Here is a 20,080-nt window from a genome sequence, read left to right as displayed (position 1 = left end):
TTCGCTCATGACCAATGGTAGACAAAAGCTTAAAGACGGGGTTTTGAGCTAACAACTTTGTCTCGCAAATGACAAGAAGCGCTTTTCAGCAGCAGAGGAGCCCTGTAGAGTAGAGCTGCTAAACACGGCCCTGCGACCCCAGGAGATCCGGCGCGGTGCCATGCGGGTGGGCACTGACAGCCTCTGTGCCGGCAGGCAAGCTGCCACGCAAAGGGAGGAAGCCTCAGTAAAAACATTTTGATGTGGAGCATTGAGACTCTGAAATAATTGGCTAATCCAGCCAGACTGTAAGGATTAAAGCACAAAGCCCAGCTCTATATATTAATTCCTTCATTTGGGTCTTTTCTAGCATTACTTTGAAAATAACAAGCGAAAATCTGGATGTGATTCAAGTACCAGAATTAGCACCAGTGTCGTCCCTACGGGTCCTGGCCATTGCTCTGTGCTGACCAGCCAGACCAGTTTGTTCCCTTCCCACTGCAGAAAATCCAATTTCTTCTTCCCGTTTAATATGCTGTGTCCTGGGGAAGTTTAAGTTTCTTGAAGTGGAGATGCCTGTCATATGTGCGATTAAACTGGATAAAGAGGGAAAACACAGCCTTGGTGATTCTGATCTAAGTTCTCACAGAGTGAAAAATAGCACATAGAGATCCTCACTAGGCAATTGCTTACGAGGAAACCAGCATCAGGTATCACAGCTTCAGCTTGGATGCCTTGACTTAAAAACCTTGTGATTTATTTTTAATTGCTTAATGCAAAAGTTAGAAATTCCTTAATAGTTTTCATAGTGTTACGCACCTTTTCTAGGTCAAGATCAGCCCTGTATAGGTGTTTTCATGCACATTCAGCGTCTTGCTGCAATCAGACATGTTTCCCCAAGTTTTACAACGCCCTGTTTGGCAGCATGAAGAGATATTTGAGAGTGTATGGGACAGAAGTGTAAAAAAGAGACATGCACTTTTCATTGGAGATGTGGAAATATGATTAAATTAAGCCCACACTGACCAAATCCTCTTTCTCCTTTTCAGCAACAAACAGTGAAAGGATGTACGTTGAACAGCATGGATTTAAACCAAGGCCAATTAGTGGCAACGTGAGAGTAGGGAGAGTTAATGAACTGGTTTTCTACAAGTGGTCTATTCAGCCTAAAGAAAACTCCTTGTTGTATATTTTTATGAATGAAAACTTAGATCAAAGCCTGCTTAACATTCTTTAACCAAAATATATTTTTAAGAAAAATACAGGAAAATATAGTTGATAAAAAGTTGCTTCTTTCAGAATTTTGCTGGTGTTCTAGAGAAAATAGAAGTTATAGAATTTGTTCGATGTAACATTATTTAGAAAATGCGACTTTATTTTTAGGAAGAAAAATAATTTGCCAGATGGAGACACTAAATTTGCCATCCAGCTCAGGCTGCAGTAGAACAAGGTCAGTGCTAGCAAGCAATAGACATGACCTTGGAGGTTAGCTGAAGCAGATGCCAGGTAATGAAGTTCAGCTGCCTATCATTTATGACTGGTATTCAGAATAATGGATAAATCTATTTAATGATTTGTACTAACAGTGTGCCCTGTACAGTCTTTTGAGCATTTTCCAGAAATAATTGATGCCTCAGAGAAGTTCACTACAGGAGTCAGGTGGTCCTGAGCTCTTACCCATTTTCAGGGTTGGTGTAAAAACTTGTAAGTTTGTAGAGAAATGCTGATATAGAGGTAATAAGGGGTGTGAATCTGGCATTCATAGGTCATCGGTTTGATTCACTGCCACATCTCCCAGAAAAGATACTCAAACTCCAATGCCCCGATCACCTCTTAGCAGCCGTTTAAGAGCCTGACACCCTTGATCAAATTGTAATGCATAGGAAAGTGTGTCTTAATTCCTGTCAGTGACACAAGGGAAGCAGCATCTGTGGATCTCAGCCCATGTCCGGTTTCAGTTCAGACTTGGGAGGAAAGAAGCAAAGCCAACCACTTCAAGGACTCATTATGGTGGTGGCCCAGTCAAAAATGTACATGGGTTGTCTTAGACCTGAAACGCTGCTTCCAGTGACCCAGTACCATCCAGTGAAAGGAGAATATTACAGGTAAAATCTTGGTTGTATCAAAATGGGGATGACTGCTCCATCAAAGTGGGAATTTCCCCATGGGATATCAGAGGAACCATGTTTTCTCCTAAAATAAATTTACTTCACCGTCTCAATGAGACATTTTTCCATTGTGTCCCCTTTCAAAGTGTTAATGAGGGAGTTTTTCAAAAGGAAATTCCTTCCCGCCTTCATCACTTTTCATTAAGAGCTGTTGTTCTGGGAGCAGTGCCATCCTTTATTTGTTGTTTGAGATGCATGGTGATTTTAATTAAGTGGTCATTGTCTGTGTGCATCGTGGTGGTTGCATTCAGTGACCAGGGAGCTATAATTAAAAGCATGCAGGGCAGATGAAGTTTTTCCTGCAACCCTTTAGCAGATTGTTGTCTTCACCAGAGAGGATCCTTTCTCGTCTTGGACAGCTTTGTCCTGCACCTGCATAGTTTCAGGTATGACATTAGCAGCAGTCTTGTGGCAGTCATGAAATGTTCACATTCAGAAGCTCAGTGTGGATGAAGTCCTCCTTCGTTGTCCCAAACACACAGGATGACTCTTAGAGTTCTCTTACTTCAACCTGGGTTGTGGGCAACGCACACGTGGAGGCAGAACTACTCTGTTTTCTTTAGCAGGTCAGCACAGGAGAGATCCATCCTTTGACATCATGCAAGTGTTAGATGAAAAGGAGAAAACTAATTTTGCAAGCGCATCTTCCCCATCCGAGCAAGAATTGTTATTTTGCATGCAAGTGACAAAACCAGCTTTTTCTTTCTCAGAAAAGAAAGGGGGCTGCAGAGCAGAAAGAAACATTTGCTCCTTTACTGCAAACACTTAAATTAGTTACAGGGAGCTATATCTCTTTATCTCTCTCAAACCACTCCGTTCTTGTACATAAGGAAATAACTTGTCTGACACTACTGGAGTAAAGGGTGCCAGGATGCCATGAAAGCCAGTGTATTTCTGGGCTGAGGGCATTTTCTTTCTTCATAATGAGGGTTCAGCTCTCTGCAAGTGATTTGCCTTCCCCTTAGCAGGAACCTGTTCAATGTATGAGAAACAAAGCATTTCCGTAAATTCCAGGCTTTTCTACTCACTCCCTCACCAGGGTCTGCCTCTGTGAATTAAGTCTGTTCTGTGTCCAAAATCAACATGCCAAGACATTTCCTGCATGCTGTGGCAAGCTGTCTATTCAATGGGAATCAACCCTCGTAACAGCAATCTCCAGTTTAAACCAGTTTCACAAGAGAGGAGGTGAAGGGCATGCCTGATCATTAACTGTTCACCTTGTCTCAAATCTCCCCTTGGCTTCCTGCTGTGCATGCAACCATGGAAAGAGCAAGCATGAGGAAGGGAGCTAAACCCAGACCTTATCTTTTAGGTGGTTTTCACCTGCTCCCCTCAGGGATTTATCTGCTCCACCTGTGCAATTGGGAACTCCTGTTGTTCATTCCTAAATAACCCGTCTTCTTGTTGCTTGGAGCGACAGAAATGGACACGGCTTTTTCATAAGATATGTGGGTATATGGAAGATACAGGGAAAGCATTAAAGCAGCACCTTGTACTCTTTCTGTCCCTGCATCCCACCTAGAACTCTACAGCGTACAATTCACTTTGTTCAGGTATGGAGAGGGTCCAGCAAAGTGAGCCACCAAGGTCCGAGGTATTTAGGACATTTGAAATCATGAATCTGGCTTTGAGTAATAAACCTCCTACACAGGGAGAATTTAGGCGGAAAAGGATGGCGTTTTTTTAAATGCTACATGGGAGCACAGAGTGCATTTTTCGTAAGTTCAGAAGTTGGACTCCAGTATGCAGATGCAGGGAAATTGTCCCTGACTCATGTTTTAAGTGAAACAAAGCTTAGCCAGGTGGCCACGGGTTTCAGGCAACTGGGGCAGAGAGGGTCTTGCAGGAGAATGCCTAAAGAAGCAAAGCCAATAGCTTACACTTATGTGTCGTTATTGGTGTAACTGCAGAGAAAAATGGACCTTGGAAACAGACAAGCACAGAACCACAAGACTGTGGTTCTGCTGGGAGCAGGGTTAGGAGAGGAGCTGCGGGAGGAGTCATTTCCCATAATCTGAAACAACACATATTTCCCAGTGCTCGAAACAGGAGACCGGACAAGCCTCCAGCTCGCAATTACGGAGGCTGTGTGGCTACCCATAACAACAAGATTTTCACCAAGCACAGTCATGCCAGTGCATATGGTGATCTAGTTTGATACACTTGGCAGGATGACGGGCTCCACCTTCTTGTACTGGCAGCAAGTATTGAAAGTGGGCATTGCTGATCCAAAAGGAGCAGGCATCCTGCCACCAACCTTTTAGGTATGTTTATTCTGCTGTAACAGTGTCTCTGCTTCAGTTCTGCATCCTGCCCCTTCTGGTGCTGTGATTTCTATTGTATGCTGTTTACAACAGCAGCAAATGTTTAGCACTGCATTTTGCAAAGTGCTGCCAGTACCGGGCTGCATCATTGCAACTGGTAGGGATGGTTGCTGTCAGGAGAGTTTCCCACTCTTCAAACTCAACAGGAAAATAAAACAATTGACCCAGCAGGAATGAAGCGGGTGGGGAAAAAAAGGAAGGGGAAAAAAAAAAGAAAGAAAAAAAAAGGGAGAAAATTAGCCTCCTGTCTGTCTTAGTATTTTCTTTCCTGTGAACCATTACAGTTGAACCACAAAAGAGGAAACAAATTTATAGATTTGATTTCAGTGCTGAGAGATGTGAAGTCACCACAGTGAGGATGGTCATTTAAACTACCACCCTGGTGAAATTTTCAGTTTCCACAAGGAGTGATTTCTTGGGATTATGCTAACTGCAAGTTGGAATCGTTAGCAGAACCCAGATGCTCCTTTTCCCCTAGAGTTCTGGATGTCCCTGAACTGGCAACAGAAAAATGAGGTGTCAGCAGCTCTTTTGCTTGTTTGTTTCCTTACTTGCTGCCCTAAAAATCTGTGATCTTTAAATAAACAGGGAATAATATCTGCCAACTGTGCAGAGTGGAGAAAATAGTGTCTTGCTGAAGAAATTCACGTGATTCTTTGAAGGCAATTCTTTGTAACTGTTTTCCTTGCTTTGAAGCAGACTATAATTTTCCACAACCTGTGCCATTTTTGGGTGCATTTGTTTGGATTTGTTTGTTTGACAGCACCCATTCCTCCGTGGTGGGCTGGACACTTGCTTGGCGTGCAGGATGAAGCCAATAGGAAACCTCTTCACTGAAACTACCAGTGTCATGCTACCCATCTCTTCAAGGGTCACAAGATCCCTGTCAAGTTTTTTGTTGTGTCAGGGATTTTTTTTTTTCCCCACCATGTTTTTCTCGATACCTGTACCATAAGCCTGTACCTGCCATCAGATTTGGGCATCTATTTTCCCAATGAGGTCAATCAAATTGCATTTAGTTTCTGTGCTACCCCATGAAGTGCTTTCTGGACGTGTCTGTGATGGCTTTAAACCAGAGAAATCCACTGCTTCTGCCAGCGCGAGGGGAGTAAAGGTCTTTACCAAGGCCTCACTGCCCCAAGGATTTACGTGGCTTTAGAGGTGCATGTTTCTCCGCAAACAGTTACGACTCTGTGAGCTGAATAATCTCTGTATCACTTCCCACACTGTGCAGGCAGATTTCTAAACAAGAGCAAAAATGATTTAGTAATGGAAAATTGAAGTATTCTGTGACTGCAGTGTCACAGAGAAGCATTTTGGTATAGCTTGTTTTTCTCAAGGTCATATGTTTGCTTTGGGTTTGGGGTGTTCTATTTCATTGTTGTTGGGTTGTGGTTGGTTAGGTTTTTTTGACTGGGACAGTTTGACAAGTCTGATACTAAGCTGTAGGTTATTTTGATCAAATGTAACACACAAAATTCAGACAAAAATCCTGCACCCATTCTCTGGTGAATGAAAAATCAGTGGTGGTGGGATGAGCGTGAGAGAAGGGCAAGCATTCAAAAATTTAGCAAACACCCTCAAAACCAACAGTGGTTCAGGGGCTTCCTGCACCAGATGTAATTTCAGTTTGTGTAGTAACCCTCACAGTGTTCCTTCTCTCTAACTGTCCACATGCTCCCCTGGCACCCCCATCAGCCTTAGCACCCACAGCATCCTGAGACAGGGATTTCCACAGCGGAACGCTGCCTTGGCTTCAAACCTGTCCCCACCAGTTTCATTTGATACCCCTTTTTTTCTTACAGGGGAAGACAGAGTGAGCAGTAGATGCCCACTGTCTATCTCCATGCCCCCATTCAGGATTTTACAGCTCTCCATTGTGTCCTCCCGACACCTGTCTCTCTTCCAAGGGAATGGGTTCTTACAGAGTATCTGATTTATTCACGTTTTAGCGACAGAAAAGTGGCACTGGCCACCTTTACGACTAATAAGCAATTGCTTCCTTTCCGAAATTAAGCTTCTTGATAAAGGAAATAAATTTGTGGTTCCCATGTTGCACATCCACATGTGAATGCCTGAGTGCAAATCTCATTTTTCATTGAAGAGATTTCAGGATGTGAGTAACCTTGCCATTTGACCTATGTTCTTTTCCCATCATTTGGGTCTGTGAGTAAAAAAATCAAGTACTTTCACTCTCCCATTTTCCTAGTATTTTTAGAGAAGGGAGGGATCTTATTTATTCTTATTTAAATCTTATTTAACTCATGAATATCCCAAATATTCAGAGTGTCCTGAGTGTACCTCCCAAATGGTATTCCTCTACCATTTTGGAAAGGTGATGATTACCTGTATTCTTACGAAAGCAGCACATCTTACATAGGTTAAAATCTTTTCTTTTAGACCTACGACATTCACAGTAAAACTGGCTTCAGTGCCTGTTTTCTCCACCTCTTTTCAACCTAGTTTCTAAAATTCCTTCATTTCTTGGAAAAAAAAAACACAAAAAAACCAACCAAAACCAACCACTTGGTGTCCACAGAATAGCTTCAAGAAACTGTGTGTATTTGTGTTTGACATCCCAGCCAACAGTTTTCACTACTCCCCTCAAAAGATGCAGGAGCTGTACAAAATCCAGTCATCCTTTATACACTCAAGCATCCTCCTGGCTCCTGCCTTCCCCTTGTGGCTCGAGCTCCACGCATCCTTGCCCCCGGGGAGGAGATCAGGGTTGCTCTTGGGGGTTACTTCTTGAAGATTATTTTTTTAATCTTTATATAGATAAAGATAAGTACACGAACAGAGTAATGAGGAACATTTACTGGCTTCAACCTAGCAAAGTGCCTTAATAAATGCTAAGGTGTAGGCATGTGCTTTCCATCCCAGTTTTTTCAGTAAAGCACTGCTTTACGACTTTGCTGATCAGGAGCCTCCTTAAGTGCGTTTCATCTACTGAATGTCTAAAATCCTTGATATGCTGATTTCAGTGTGATTTTTGTCAGCCATTTTTTCAGAGCACGCCCATATGAACCGGGAACACATACAGTCACAGCCTTCAGTGACTGGGAGAAACCTAAATGGAATGTGATCTAGTGACCTGAAGGTGAAACATCCTGATAGCTAATTACCAATGCTGCGATTCACGCAATCTTCAGATAAAAGAAAATACTTTTGCTATCATACTCCTCAGCCATAGCTGTGGTACAAAATCAGAGGGTAAAAGGGATTCAGCCAGGCTGACTGAAAGCCAGTGATATAGAAACGTGAGCAATATTCCAATTTAACTCCACAGAAGCCCACTAGTTAGTAAGTAGTTCAAGTATTTTAGTGCCTGCTGTGTTGCTGCCTACAGGGAAAATACTCTAAGTGCTTTCCCTTTCTCACAAAGAAAAGAAGTTTCCATCTATGTTTTATAAGGCTGTCTTGTCACATCCATTATACAGCATGACACAACCAGCCAGAAGAGGTACTGTGGTGATTTCCGTCATGTGCTTTATGAAGAAGGTTTTTGTGAAGGGTAGAACACATATATCTATACAAAAACATGTGTATGTATATACACACATGCAAATGTAGGTCAGCTAACTGAAGATGTAGGTGCCTTATGCTGGCCTATGAAGTGTCAGATGTGGGGTGTTAATGCCTACATATGTGAAATCCAAACATTCTGTCATCTGGCCAGCTTGGCTTAAATAGGGCAGAATTATCCTTATGCTGAGAATATTAGGCCATTAACTGAAACGGCTTTTAGAACTACTTTATTCCGGTCCATGGCTGACCAGCTATTTGAGGAAATAGCAAAGAACAAATTCTGTTTTTCAGTCTCCAAAGTATGCTGTTGATATCGATGAATGAAGAAAATTAGATCCCTGAAAAATGAAAAAAAAAGAGATCCCTGAACAGTGTTGGGTTTTTTTAACCCCTGAGCCATCCAATATCCCGTTCCATTCAAAAATGCAATGGGGGGATGGGGATTGGAGGAGTGATAGGAGGGATGATCCACAGACTATCAATTTTATATAAGGAAGGATTTTTAAAGGCGCATGCATAAATTTTATACGCTTGTGTGTGCAGAAATGCAAACTATCCCCTGCATGCACAGAGTAGCGAGATGTCAAGTTTTCAGCTGAAGACAGGCACCGTTGGTGACATTTTAGTTATCCAAACAGCCAATTTTGCTATTCTGAAACAACTTCAGCAGAATAATTTTTTTTCAGCAGTGATATGCTTATGTATTTCAGACAGTGGGGAGTGTGTGTGTGTGTGTAGATGTAGATGTACACAAATAATCATCATGTAAGAGCGTGCAGTGTATTACAGAACTGCTTGACATGTGCATCATTTGACTACTTTGCCTGTTCTGGGTTCATTACTCCAGCCCTCCCATCGCTGTTCTGATGTCTCACTCTTTGGCAGACAGTTAGGTAGCTCCATGTTTTGCTCTGTTTTGAGTAAGCCTGGCATTAAAAAAAATAGTTTCCTGATCTTCCTTGTAAATGTAATGCTTTCACTCAAATGCCCTGGTTTGAGGTCCAATATAAATACAATTAATTTCTGCATAGGCAGCATCTTATCGTATGCCCCTTGAGGATGAGGCATGAAGGTTTGAAATCCCTGGAAAGCACAGAATTCCCTGAGCATCAGTAGGGCACCTAGAGACGAGACAGAAAAATTACTTTGGGGATTTAAGGAATGCTCAAATGTCTTGAAGCCCAACCTTACACATACTGAAATATTTAAATAACAAAAACATGCTTTCACACACAGGGAATAAAAAATGCTTTTCCCGTAAAAACTGAGGCTTTATGTTTATTTGACTGCCTCCATTTACTACTTAGTATTTCTGTCTTGGCTGCAAAATATACAACGAGAAAAGACCTCCAGGAGAGGGAACCTGATCTGGGCTGGGGATGGGTGAGGAGAATCGCTCCCCACAAGGTGCAGAAGGCTGACAGAAGGCAAACAGTTAGATCCTTCGTAAGAGGAAAGTGTTGCAGGGGCGAAAAGCAGGGCGTTCTCCTCTTGAAACACCTGAGAGAGTCTGCTGAAGGGAACAGCCTGGGCACGGATCAGTGGCCATGTTCATGAGCGTGACCGTGAAAACCCTCAGCTGTGGAAATGACCATGCTGTCCTCGGCCACTTGGCCAGCCCAGCTCCTGGGAGCCAGTAAGGGCCAGTTGCTGGTGCGTGCCAGTGGCTTGAATTTTAAACAAAGCCAGCTGGGGGCCACCCATCCCATTTGCTTTGCAGGTAAATCCCATGCAATCTGGTAGAAGCACCTTTTCGCCATTGAGCCTGGGGAAAGCCTTACCACCGACCTCACCAGGGAAAAACGCGTTGTGCAACCCAGCTCCCTTCCTCGGTGATGCCACCCACTGCTTTCGTGTCGCCTCACCGTCACACCATTGCACCACGCAATCCGTGTTTTTGAACACCCAGCGTCTCAAATGCAAAAACACATCTTTGTCCCTTTAACTTCCCTCTCAGCTGTTATGCCTGTTTTCTCCCCTCCTCTGGGACTGTGCACTCTGTTGCTGCTCCGGCTGCCGGGAGCGAGTGAGGAGAATTTCTCCTGCTGGCGAGCGACCGGCTAGTCTGGGGCTGGCGTCTTCCCCAGGACACTGCTGTTTGCATACCAGCAGGCAGAGGAGCAGGTGAAATGGGACTGGTGACATCTGTACAGATGCCTTTGAGTGCTTACATGCTCTTACGAATCTGCTACCCTTAAAGCCTCCGTTTCTCTAACGAGATCTCTCTCTCTCTCTCTCAAATTATTTTTCCAAGGAGAAAAGGAAAAGGCAGACAGAAATAGAAGGCAAGAGACAACAGCTTGAGGACCAGATACTTCAGCTGCAGCATTTCAAGGTAAGGGACTGATGCCAGAAATGATGGATTGACTAAATCTGTTCATTATTAGACATGCAGATCACACGTCTGAAAGCTGGGAAGAGCCCACTCCGACATGAAGCAGCTTTCACTGCCGGAGCCTATCTCTTGCAGTGATCGTGTCCTGCCTGCTTTTCATTCCGTGTGCTTCATGCACAGGACCATGTTGCAGAAACGGCTTCAGAGCATGGAGTCGGAAGGGTGGGAGCGCAGGCAGCACGGCGGTGCTGTCATTATTAAACGCTGTTATTTATTATACATAATGATAAGACACCAATCGCCGTGGATTGGGTGTGCACTGCATGGCTTCAGTGAGCACTTTCTGCCTGCAGAGCTGCATTGGATTTTTCTGGTGCCTGTCATTAGGTTTTGTGTGTGTGTGTTGCGGAGAGGGTGTTAGTTAGCATGCGTGTATGTGCGTGTGTAAAGCTTTAATTGTAGGATGAAGTTATTAGGTGTATGTGGCATAATAAAAAGGGCATGTATGCGCACATGGGGAAGGTGTTGATGCATATGCGCGTCTCTACATGGAGAGGCACCTTGATATTTAACAGGGTGCCGAGCAGCCCCCATCCCTGTTGGACTCCATGACAGCTGCAGATAGCATCGTTTGAAAGCCATCCTGGTTATTTCTATCATTCATCCTTCCTGTCAGTATCAGAGTTTGTCTTTACATTTGTGTATAGCAAAGAGAAGAACAAAAAATATACATGTGATCTTTTTGTAACCAGTACGTGTTTGTGGGTCAAATCTCATTAGGTTAGTTCAGCAGGGGAGCCTGAGGAATTTCAGTGATTATAATATCTGAGAAAGATGATCAGGACTGGACAGCTTGTCCTTGCAGCAAGTGAGCTGAGCTGTGTTTTTAAAAATATGATATTTAGGTTTCTTGTGCAATAGTGCGTGTGTGTGTGTGTGTGAGCAGTGCACCTGCGTGGGGAGATGGTGCGCAGAATATCGCCTCTGCCCACGCATGCACTTGAAGACCAGACTTCAAGTTATGCTATAGACAGGATCCTTCTCCTGCCTCTCCAAGCCCCTGCCGTCATGTTCTGTAAGCTATTCCTCATTTTCTGGTAAACATGATGCAGTTAAACCCAAGTAATTGATTGCAGCCTACAGAAATGTTCCATAAGGTTCACCATAAATCTGTGAATGTCACGCATTGTTTTTGGTGTTATCAGTCAATGATGCGATTGCATTTCTGTGGGGCAACAGGAGTTGCTGTTTCGTTCAGGCTGCCATTGACTACAGGCAAGGGAGCATTTCTTCTGACGACCGTAGGTTGATGCAGCAGGGCAGTTAGATGCCTTTCCAGTGCCTTCATGATGCTTGCTTCTTTTTTTTTTTTTTTTTTTGCTGCAAAGCTGAGGACTTCCTCTATCATGTTAACTGTTTCCAGGCTAACTGATTTATGCTTTTGCATGGAACTCTTTAAGCACAGCCTTTTGGAAAGCCAATTCTGGCAATTTTCTACTTCATCTGGTTTATTTTGATATAGCTGTTGCTAAACTGAGTTTTATCATCACCCGTAGGGAAAAGTAAGACCTTTCAAGGTGGTGCAGTGAGGCCAGCCCCTCAGCTGGTGTAAACTGGCACTGACTTCAGCCCTGCTAGGCTGATTGCCACTTGTGCAGGTTCAGTCTTGCTGCACCGATTTCTAGAGTGACACACATGAAAATGAACTATTTTCCTTTATTATTTAGCTTACAGCCTGGAGCAAAAGCAGTAATCACAGGGGAAACTAAGAGGAGATCAGGGTACAGAAATTTAAAATGGCAGCTTTCTCAGCGAAAAGCACAGGAGACTAAGGTCTGTAAACCCGGGTGTAAGGATGAACATCAAGATACCACAGAAGCTTCTTTACCTCTCCATTCAGTGGCATCACTTGTCATGGGAGGAGAAGTATGTTGCTTTTGCTGAAGTAGTCATGGTGACTGCTGCTCCAGGACACCAGTTGTTCCCTGAGTACCCAGACCCCTGAGCTAGAAGACAGGGATGGGGAGCAGAATAAAGCCCCCATAGGGGAAAGGGTGAATGACCTACTACTTAGACACACACAAGTCTATGGGGCCAGATGGGATCCACCCAAGGGTACTGAGGGAGCTGGCGGGAGTGCTCGTCAAGCCACTTTCTATTATTTACCAGCAGTCCTGGCTAACCAGGGAGGTCCCAGTTGACTGGAGGTTAGCAAACATGATGCCCATCTACAAGAAGGACCTGAAGGAAGATCGAGGGAACTACAGGCCTGTCAGTCGGACCTCGGTGCCAGGGAAGGTTGTGGTGTAGACCATTTTGAATGCCATCACGCAGCATATACAGGACAACCAGGTGATCAGGCCCAGTCAACATGGGTTCATGAAAGGCAGGTCCCACTTGACAAACCTGATCTCCTTCTATGACAAGGTGACCCGCTTAGTGGATGAGGGAAAGCAGTGGATATTGTTTACCTAGACTTTAGTAAAGCCTTGTTGTTTACCTAGACTTTAGTAAAGCCTTTGACACTGTTTCCCACATCATAATCCCAGAGAAACTGGATGCTCATGGCCTGGACAGGTGTACTCTCTGCTGGGTAAAAAACTGGCTGGATGACCAGGCCCAGATAGTTGTGGTGAATGGAGTTAAATCCAGTTGGTGGCCAGTCATGAGTGGTGTTCCCCAGGGCTTGGTATCGGGGGTGGTTCTGTTGAATGTCTTTATCAATGATCTGGACAAGGGGATCGAGTCTACCCTCAGTAAGTTTGCAGACAACACCAAGTTGGGTTGGACTGTTGACCTGCTTGAGGGTAGAGAGGCTTTGCAGGGGGATCTGGACAGGCTGGATCGATGGGCCGAGGCCAATAGTATGAGGTTCAACAAGGCCACGTGCCAGGTCCTGCACTTGAGTCACAACAACCCCATGAATGCTACAGGCTTGGGGAGGAATGTCTGGAAAGCTGCTGAGCGGAAAAGCATCTAGGGGTATTGTTTAACAGCCGGCAGTGTGCCCAGGTGGCCAAGAAGGCCAGCAGCATCCTGGTCTGTATCAGAAATAGTGTGGTGAGTAGCACTAGGGAAGTGATTGTCCCCCTGTACTTGGCACTGGTGAGGCCCACCTCAAATACAGTGTTCATTTTTTGGCCCCTCACCGCAAGAAAGACAGTGAGGTGCTGGAGCGTGTCCAGAGAAGGGCAATGAAGCTGGTGAGGGGTCTGGAGAATAAGTCTTATGAGGAGCAGCTGAGGGAGCTGGGGTTGTTCAGCCTGGAGAAAAGGAGGCTGAGCGGGACCTTATCGCTCTCTACAACTACCTGAAAGGAGGTTGTACAGAGGTGGGGGTTGGTCTCTACTCCCAAGTAATAGGCAACAGGACGAGAGGAAATGGCCTCAATAGTTGCATCAGGGGAGGTTTAGATTGGATATTAGGAAAAATTTCTTCACTGAAAGGGTTGTGAAGCACTGGAACAGACTGCCCAGGGAAGTGTTTGAGTCACCATCCTCGAGGTATTTAAAAGAGGTGTAGATGTGGCATTTAGGGACATAGTTTAGTAGTGGATGTGGCAGTGCTAGGTTAGCGGTTGGACTCAATGATCTTAAAGGTCTTTTCCAAGCAATTTCCAAATGATTCTAAATGACTCTATGATTCTGTGATCTGTTTTCTTCATAAATGCTAGGTTTAATACTAAGGCTGAGTGACTGGGGTCTTTTTAGTCTGGAAAAAAAGAAGACTAATGGGGGGTCTTATGAATGTTTATAAATACTTCAAGAGTGGGTGTCAGAAGGATGGGGTCAGTCTTTTTTCAGTGATGCCCAGTAATGGGCATGAACTTGAACATAGGAAGTTCCATCTCAACACAAGGAAGAACTTCTTTCCTTTGAGGGTGGCAGAGCACTGGCACAGGCTGCCCAGAGAGGTGGTGGAGTCTCCGTCTCTGGAGACATTTAAAACCCGCCTGGACGCGTTCCAGTGCAACCTGCTCTGGGTGACCCTGCTCTGGCAGGGGGTTGGACTAGACGATCTCCAACGCCTTCCAACCCCTGTCATTCTGTGATTCTGTGATTCTGTAATATGGTTTATCTCCCGAATTATGTGGAATCCAACTAATTCTATGCAAGACATAAATTCAGGTCAAAAAGACCAGGCTTGTCTAGGAAGCCCATGTATTAAGTCAAAATGCTTTGAGGTGGTTGATGTCAGTGTAGAGTGTAAGGACTTCATATCAGTGTTTATTAAAATCTGCTGTGGAGAAACCTTTGAAAATAGTATCTGGGTTAATCCTGTGTCTGCAGTATCTGGGTTGATCCTGCAAGTGTAACTGCTTTAGTTCACCCGAAGACATTCATGCCAGGATTCAATGGGTTTAGTTCATTTTTGTGCAATGCCAGAGTAATTTTCTTTTAAAAATACACTGTGTAAAATAGCATGTTTGGTTACCTAATAAAGGTTCTGAAAGCTACAGGGTTTCTGTTAATTTCAGACAATTTTATTCATGTAGGGAAAATATCTAATAGAAATAGTTTATTGCAAATGTTTATGCTGGATTACCTACAGTTTTCAAGTTGCTGATGCCAATTAGACCTGTGGCAAAATGACTTAACTCCACTACCAGTTCATTCATTTTTCCCTTGCTACATACCTGACTGAATATTAGGGAACAGCAGCTGCTGTCCCGTCATTTTAGGCAGAACAGCCCAGCAAATGCTAGAGTTAGTAAATGTCAGTACTGAATGTGGATGCGGCTTTGGCAACACGTTTTGCAAAGGCTTGTGAGAATGAGGCCAATGGCATTATGGCTGAGGACACCAGGAGAAAAACGTGGCTCAACTATTAATGGTCTGTGTGAGTTTCTGAGTTAATCAAGTGAAACCCTCCAAGTGTGAAAGTCTGGAGTAGGAGAGTCTGGAGTAGCAGCATAGGCTCTAAAAACTGAATCCCCTCGTTGCTGACAGTGAGAGCCACATCACCTCTTCTGAAAGTCACTGGAAAGTAGAGACACTGGCAGGCACAGAGCATCCATGTGGTCCTTCAGAGCTGTCAAGACACTCCGTTGAAGGCAGAAGGCGTATTTGTCTATGTTACAATCAGATGCTGCATTGGAAGGGCCCTTGGTGTTGGAAAACATATAAAGGTACTTTGAAGTCCCATTTTTTGAGACTGAACATGCTGTTGATAATAGGCAATTTACAACAGCTCTCCTTACCTCCCACCTATTTTAATACCAAAATCATCCTTCTTCTTTCATATAACAATATAACAATGCGTTTTGGTTTGTTTTTCAACAGCAGATAGAGTTTAAACTTCATGCATCAGCAGCTCTTTGGCCATACTTTTACAAATGGGGCTTGCCACATGTGTGGAAATAGGAGTTGTCACCAGCTTCCATAGTTTGAAATCAGAAAAGTGGTCAAAATTCACCTTATGCAAACACACTGCCTTCAGTATCCATCAACATGATGTGGTTTCTTGAGGAAAACAATAATTTATTTTGGTTGATTAGTTGCACTGGAGAGAGAATCCGTAAGCAACAGCTGCTTTTAAGAGCTTGTTCAACTAGGCAGAAGTTGGGCAGGCCATTTTAATGAGGTGTTTACTATTTCAAAGAAACTCTAGGGTAGAAGTGTTTCTTCCAAGATCTGGCTGCCTCTGTAGTTAGTTCAACAGAATTTCTGTAATTGTTTACTGTAGCTCTGTTTGGTGGTGGCTGGTAATAAAATAAACAGCACAAAACCTCCTAATTGAATGAAAAATTACTTCTCTGCTGTTACTCTAACTATTACAATAAATCCATTTACCACAGTTATTTTATTTCTGGAGTGGTATAAATATTAGGGACCAATTTCTGTTAACATCTGCTGCTTAAAGACCGCAGTTCATGAACACTTAATCTATAACACAATTACTTCTTTATTCTGAAGGAAAGAAAGCCTTTTTATGTTATAGAGATTTTATTAGGGTGTGGTTTTAGCTGAAACTATCTTATCTATAAATAAATTTTAATTTTATTGTTCCACAGTTATATTGCTATCCTCAAATTATTCTAGTCTTAAAATAACTACTGTCAGAGGATATAAATAGATATATATATATCTCTCTCCATATATATATGTATAAGCAACAGTGTGGAAAAACAGAGATAACTTTTGTGAATGAAGGAATCTTGTTATGCCTTTATGTTGAATCCCTTTATGATTGTCAAGTAAATTAACCCTTAAACTGAGTGACGACTCTGAAGCACACAAAAAGTTTGATGATGTCATGAACAGTCTCCATCTCTACAGGGTCAGTGCAATAGCCCACAAAACCTATTCTTATTAATAGTCAAGCACTCCTTCTGGTATGTGATGTCTGCTATGACAGTCCCAGGCTGACCCTCTGTTTTTAATGTACTGGAGCCCACCACACCCCTGTGAGACTGGAAGGTCCTGCCATGTCCATTTCCCAACCGCAGTTCTGGGGCATGGGGAGGTTAAGAGGTAATTTGGAGAGAAATTTCCATTTCCAGAGCACAGGGGACCCCTATTCGTCCCATTCTGTGCGTTAGCATCTTTGGGCTGACACCCACCTTACCCTGGGAATCTCACCTTCCACCAGGATTTAAGCTGAGAAGTGAGAGGCTCTCTGCCTCTCTGCTAACCTGTTTTATGATCCAGAAGAGAAATCCAGATTTGTTAGACAAGAAAGGGAGTGGGAGAGGGAATAAGACTGCACAGCTTATGGATTTAGGGCACTTGCTCATTCTGAATTGCTTACAGAGTGCAAAACCTTAGGATATCCTTCCCGGGAGCTAGTGTTTGGAAAGGAGGGATTTTAAAAATACCTATATGTTTCCTTTTCAAGTAATCAGAAAACAAACATACCTATTCCCAGATAACATCTTTTAGACGCAATAGAATAGTTTCTCCAGGCCAGCAATACAAATTGACTAGCCCAAACAGATGAAAGTCTTAGTCCTTTAACTCATATTTCTTATCTGCTTGCATGTTATTGCCACGCAGCTGAATATACTGTAATCATTCCGGCATGATCTCTCTGTGAGAATGCCTTTATTCAGGAAAAAGTTATTGTTGTGTGAGTTGTACTTCGAACTGGGGCAGAGTTATCCTGGGATGACCATGTAAGTACGTGTCCCCATACAGGCAGGACTTCCTTGAAACTCACCAAAATTGGCACTCATGTTTCCACCACTAACAAGGTCCTTCAAGGAGGTCACTGCCACTCAGGCAGTTTTTGGTTTAGCCAGAATGTGCCAAAGTAGCTGGAGGATGTTTACAGCTTACTTCAACCCAAGCCCCTCCTAATGGCCTGATACATACTCAAAAATTAATACACATGACCTGAATCCAGCTTTTTAAAACAGTGAATATAGGAATTTTTAAGACCAGAAAAGAAAGGAATCTCTGAAAAATAGCTTTTATTTTTGCCTTTTTTGACTGATGTATGTATGTGGGGAGGAGTGATAAACTGAAGCCGATGATAGGCTGAATGTAGAGAGGAAATTATTCTTTCAGAAGATAATAATAAAAACAACTGTGGCCATGTAGTAATGATGATATCTTGCAAAGCCTATTTGTTTTGGGCGGAGAGGGTTGCCAGTTTTTGAAATCTCATAAGCTAACTATTCAAAAAAAAGTTGATTTAATTTTCTTTCATCTCTCAAAACCATGCTATATTTCCTTTGAAAACATGGAGTGAGTACTCGTAGGAAAAGCCAAAGCACACCTAAATTTCTGTCTCCAGGAGGTAAAAGTGTGATCAAACTCTTTTCATATGTGTATCTGTAAAAGAGGGTCTTGTTCAATTTTTCAGTCCAATCACACAAAGTCCAGAAACTTCAGCTAGCTTGAAACTATTTCTTACTCTAGGTCCAATATTCCCTGGGAAACAGAGATGTTCTCATGGACTCATAAAGTAATTTATGTGTGAAGGGATGCTGGAGGTCTCCTTATTCCCCCGCCAACAGGAGCAGGTTGCTCCCATGCCCATCCTCGTCCCATTACATTTGGACTCTTGCCCAGGATGGAGGTCCCATGGCCCCCTGGGAAACCTGCTCCCAGGTCACGCCACCATCCTGAGGACTACTTGTGCCCTCACTGCAGCATCCCCTTTTGCAAGCTGTGTCCTTGCGCTGCCCGTGTGTGCCTGCTGGGACAGCCTGGTCCCCTCCTCCCTCCCCTCGCCTCTGCAGCAGCCACTGGCAGTTGTTTATTGTTTATTCTCATTATGGTGCTTATTCTCGCCACAAGGGAAACATCAAATTATTGGACAGAGCCAATATTATCATCCTGACATGAAGAAGTCTGAAATCTTAAATAGACGTTCTAAGAAGAGAAACTGAAAAATAAACTCCAACTCTCAAGCTTAGACATCAGAGTCTTTGTTTTCACCTGTTACTTCAAGCAGAACTTTCTGGTAGCCCAAATGTGTAGAAAATATATGTAGATAAGAGCTTGGTTTTGAATTATTTTTCATCTTATTGGTTGTTGGATTTTTTTCTCTCTATGTCATCTCAAGTCTTTAAAGAATATTAGAAACTCTTACCTTGTATCAGGCCATACCTATGATCCCCTTCAATGAAACTAGTCTGTACAGACCAGGGCTCTGTGGCTGATCAATGGTGTAAGCAGAGAGACACAAACTTTGTGTCTTCTCGCATAAAGCCTTGACAGTGTCTCTTGCTGTGGTGGGCTTCCTTGCAGCTGAAAGAGTCTAGCATTTATATCTTCTTCATTGTCTTTGTATGGAAACAACTGTCTACTTGGTTTACAAAGTTGAATAAAATATGAGACCTGAGCAATTTAAAAGCAATGCACACAAAATATTTACACTGGTGATCTGGCTAATGGATGGAAAGCTTACTTTGAGGACCTAAAACAATTGGTGCTTTTTTCCCCCAAAGCATTCTTAACTGGCCCTCTATCTGTACAGCTGCAATATCTGTTCCTGAGAGCTTTTAAACAGAGAAAGCATGAGACCTTCATGAAGGAGCTACAGCTATCATCGTACCCATTCCTCAGGTAGCTTGCCACGGATGTGCCTTCCCCGTGCATCCGCAGCTCCACTTGCATGTGGCTTACATCGCAGTCGTGCTCTTGCATCCCCCCCCTTGCCCCTCAGCTTGCACCCAGATGAGATCTAGCCCTTCCCAAGTGAACACAAGTCATGCCAGCTTTCTCAGGCTTCCCTCAGCCATTTCTGCAGTCACATTGCACTGTTTAATGGGTTCCTGTCTGCTCTGTTGCTGTGCCGAACGCGTGCTTTGAGGAAGCGCAGTGACTGAGTAAATACTCAGGGGAGCTGAAGGGCTGTCAAATGTACCAGCGACAGCAAACAAACAAGGGGGAAAGATTATCTCTGCAAAGTCTTTTGGCTGCCTCGATTCCAGGTGGTGCTTATCATAATACTGGCCATTGTTTATTTATTTACTTATTTACTATTCTTTTACTCATCTCTCCGTGTGCACCCCTTCCATCCCTGCACAGTGGCTCACTGGTGCTGTAACAAACCTCTGCCACCCCAGCAGCTGTGGGGAAAGAGGAGGCTCCCTGGGGACAGGTAGGACACTAGTCCCTTCGATGAGCAGACTGCCTTGAAGGCATCAGGAAACTTTTGAGCAGCTCTGAAACAAGACCTGAGGACCAGTGATCCTGAGCCCCGGGGTCTGCTGCAGTAAGGGTTTTATGAAAAGGGAATCATCAGGCAAGTGACACGGTAGATGGTGACCTGTGTGGCTGAGAAGAAGCTTTGGA

The 20,080-nt window shown here is 43.6% G+C and overlaps 1 protein-coding gene across 9 annotated transcripts in view; it reads left to right on the top strand.

The window, feature by feature from the left end:
* The window catches only part of PALM2AKAP2 (PALM2 and AKAP2 fusion), a 279,896-nt gene that overhangs the window by 40,688 nt on the left and 219,128 nt on the right, over window positions 1-20,080 (top strand). For 7 of the 9 annotated variants that reach the window (XM_074571097.1, XM_074571098.1, XM_074571096.1 and 4 more), the window contains one exon: window positions 10,254-10,334. In XM_074571097.1, the coding sequence (XP_074427198.1) occupies window positions 10,254-10,334 (81 nt within the window). Of the gene's footprint in view, window positions 1-9,898; window positions 10,124-10,253; window positions 10,335-20,080 lie in introns of those variants that run through there. The other 2 variants (XM_074571099.1, XM_074571100.1) reach the window with 2 other exon arrangements.

This window comes from Larus michahellis, chromosome Z, assembly GCF_964199755.1.
Source record: "Larus michahellis chromosome Z, bLarMic1.1, whole genome shotgun sequence".
In the NCBI taxonomy this organism is placed as follows: Eukaryota; Metazoa; Chordata; class Aves; order Charadriiformes; family Laridae; genus Larus; species Larus michahellis.
The sequence above is the reverse complement of the archived record's forward strand: the minus strand, read 5'-3'. Positions and strand labels throughout refer to the sequence as shown.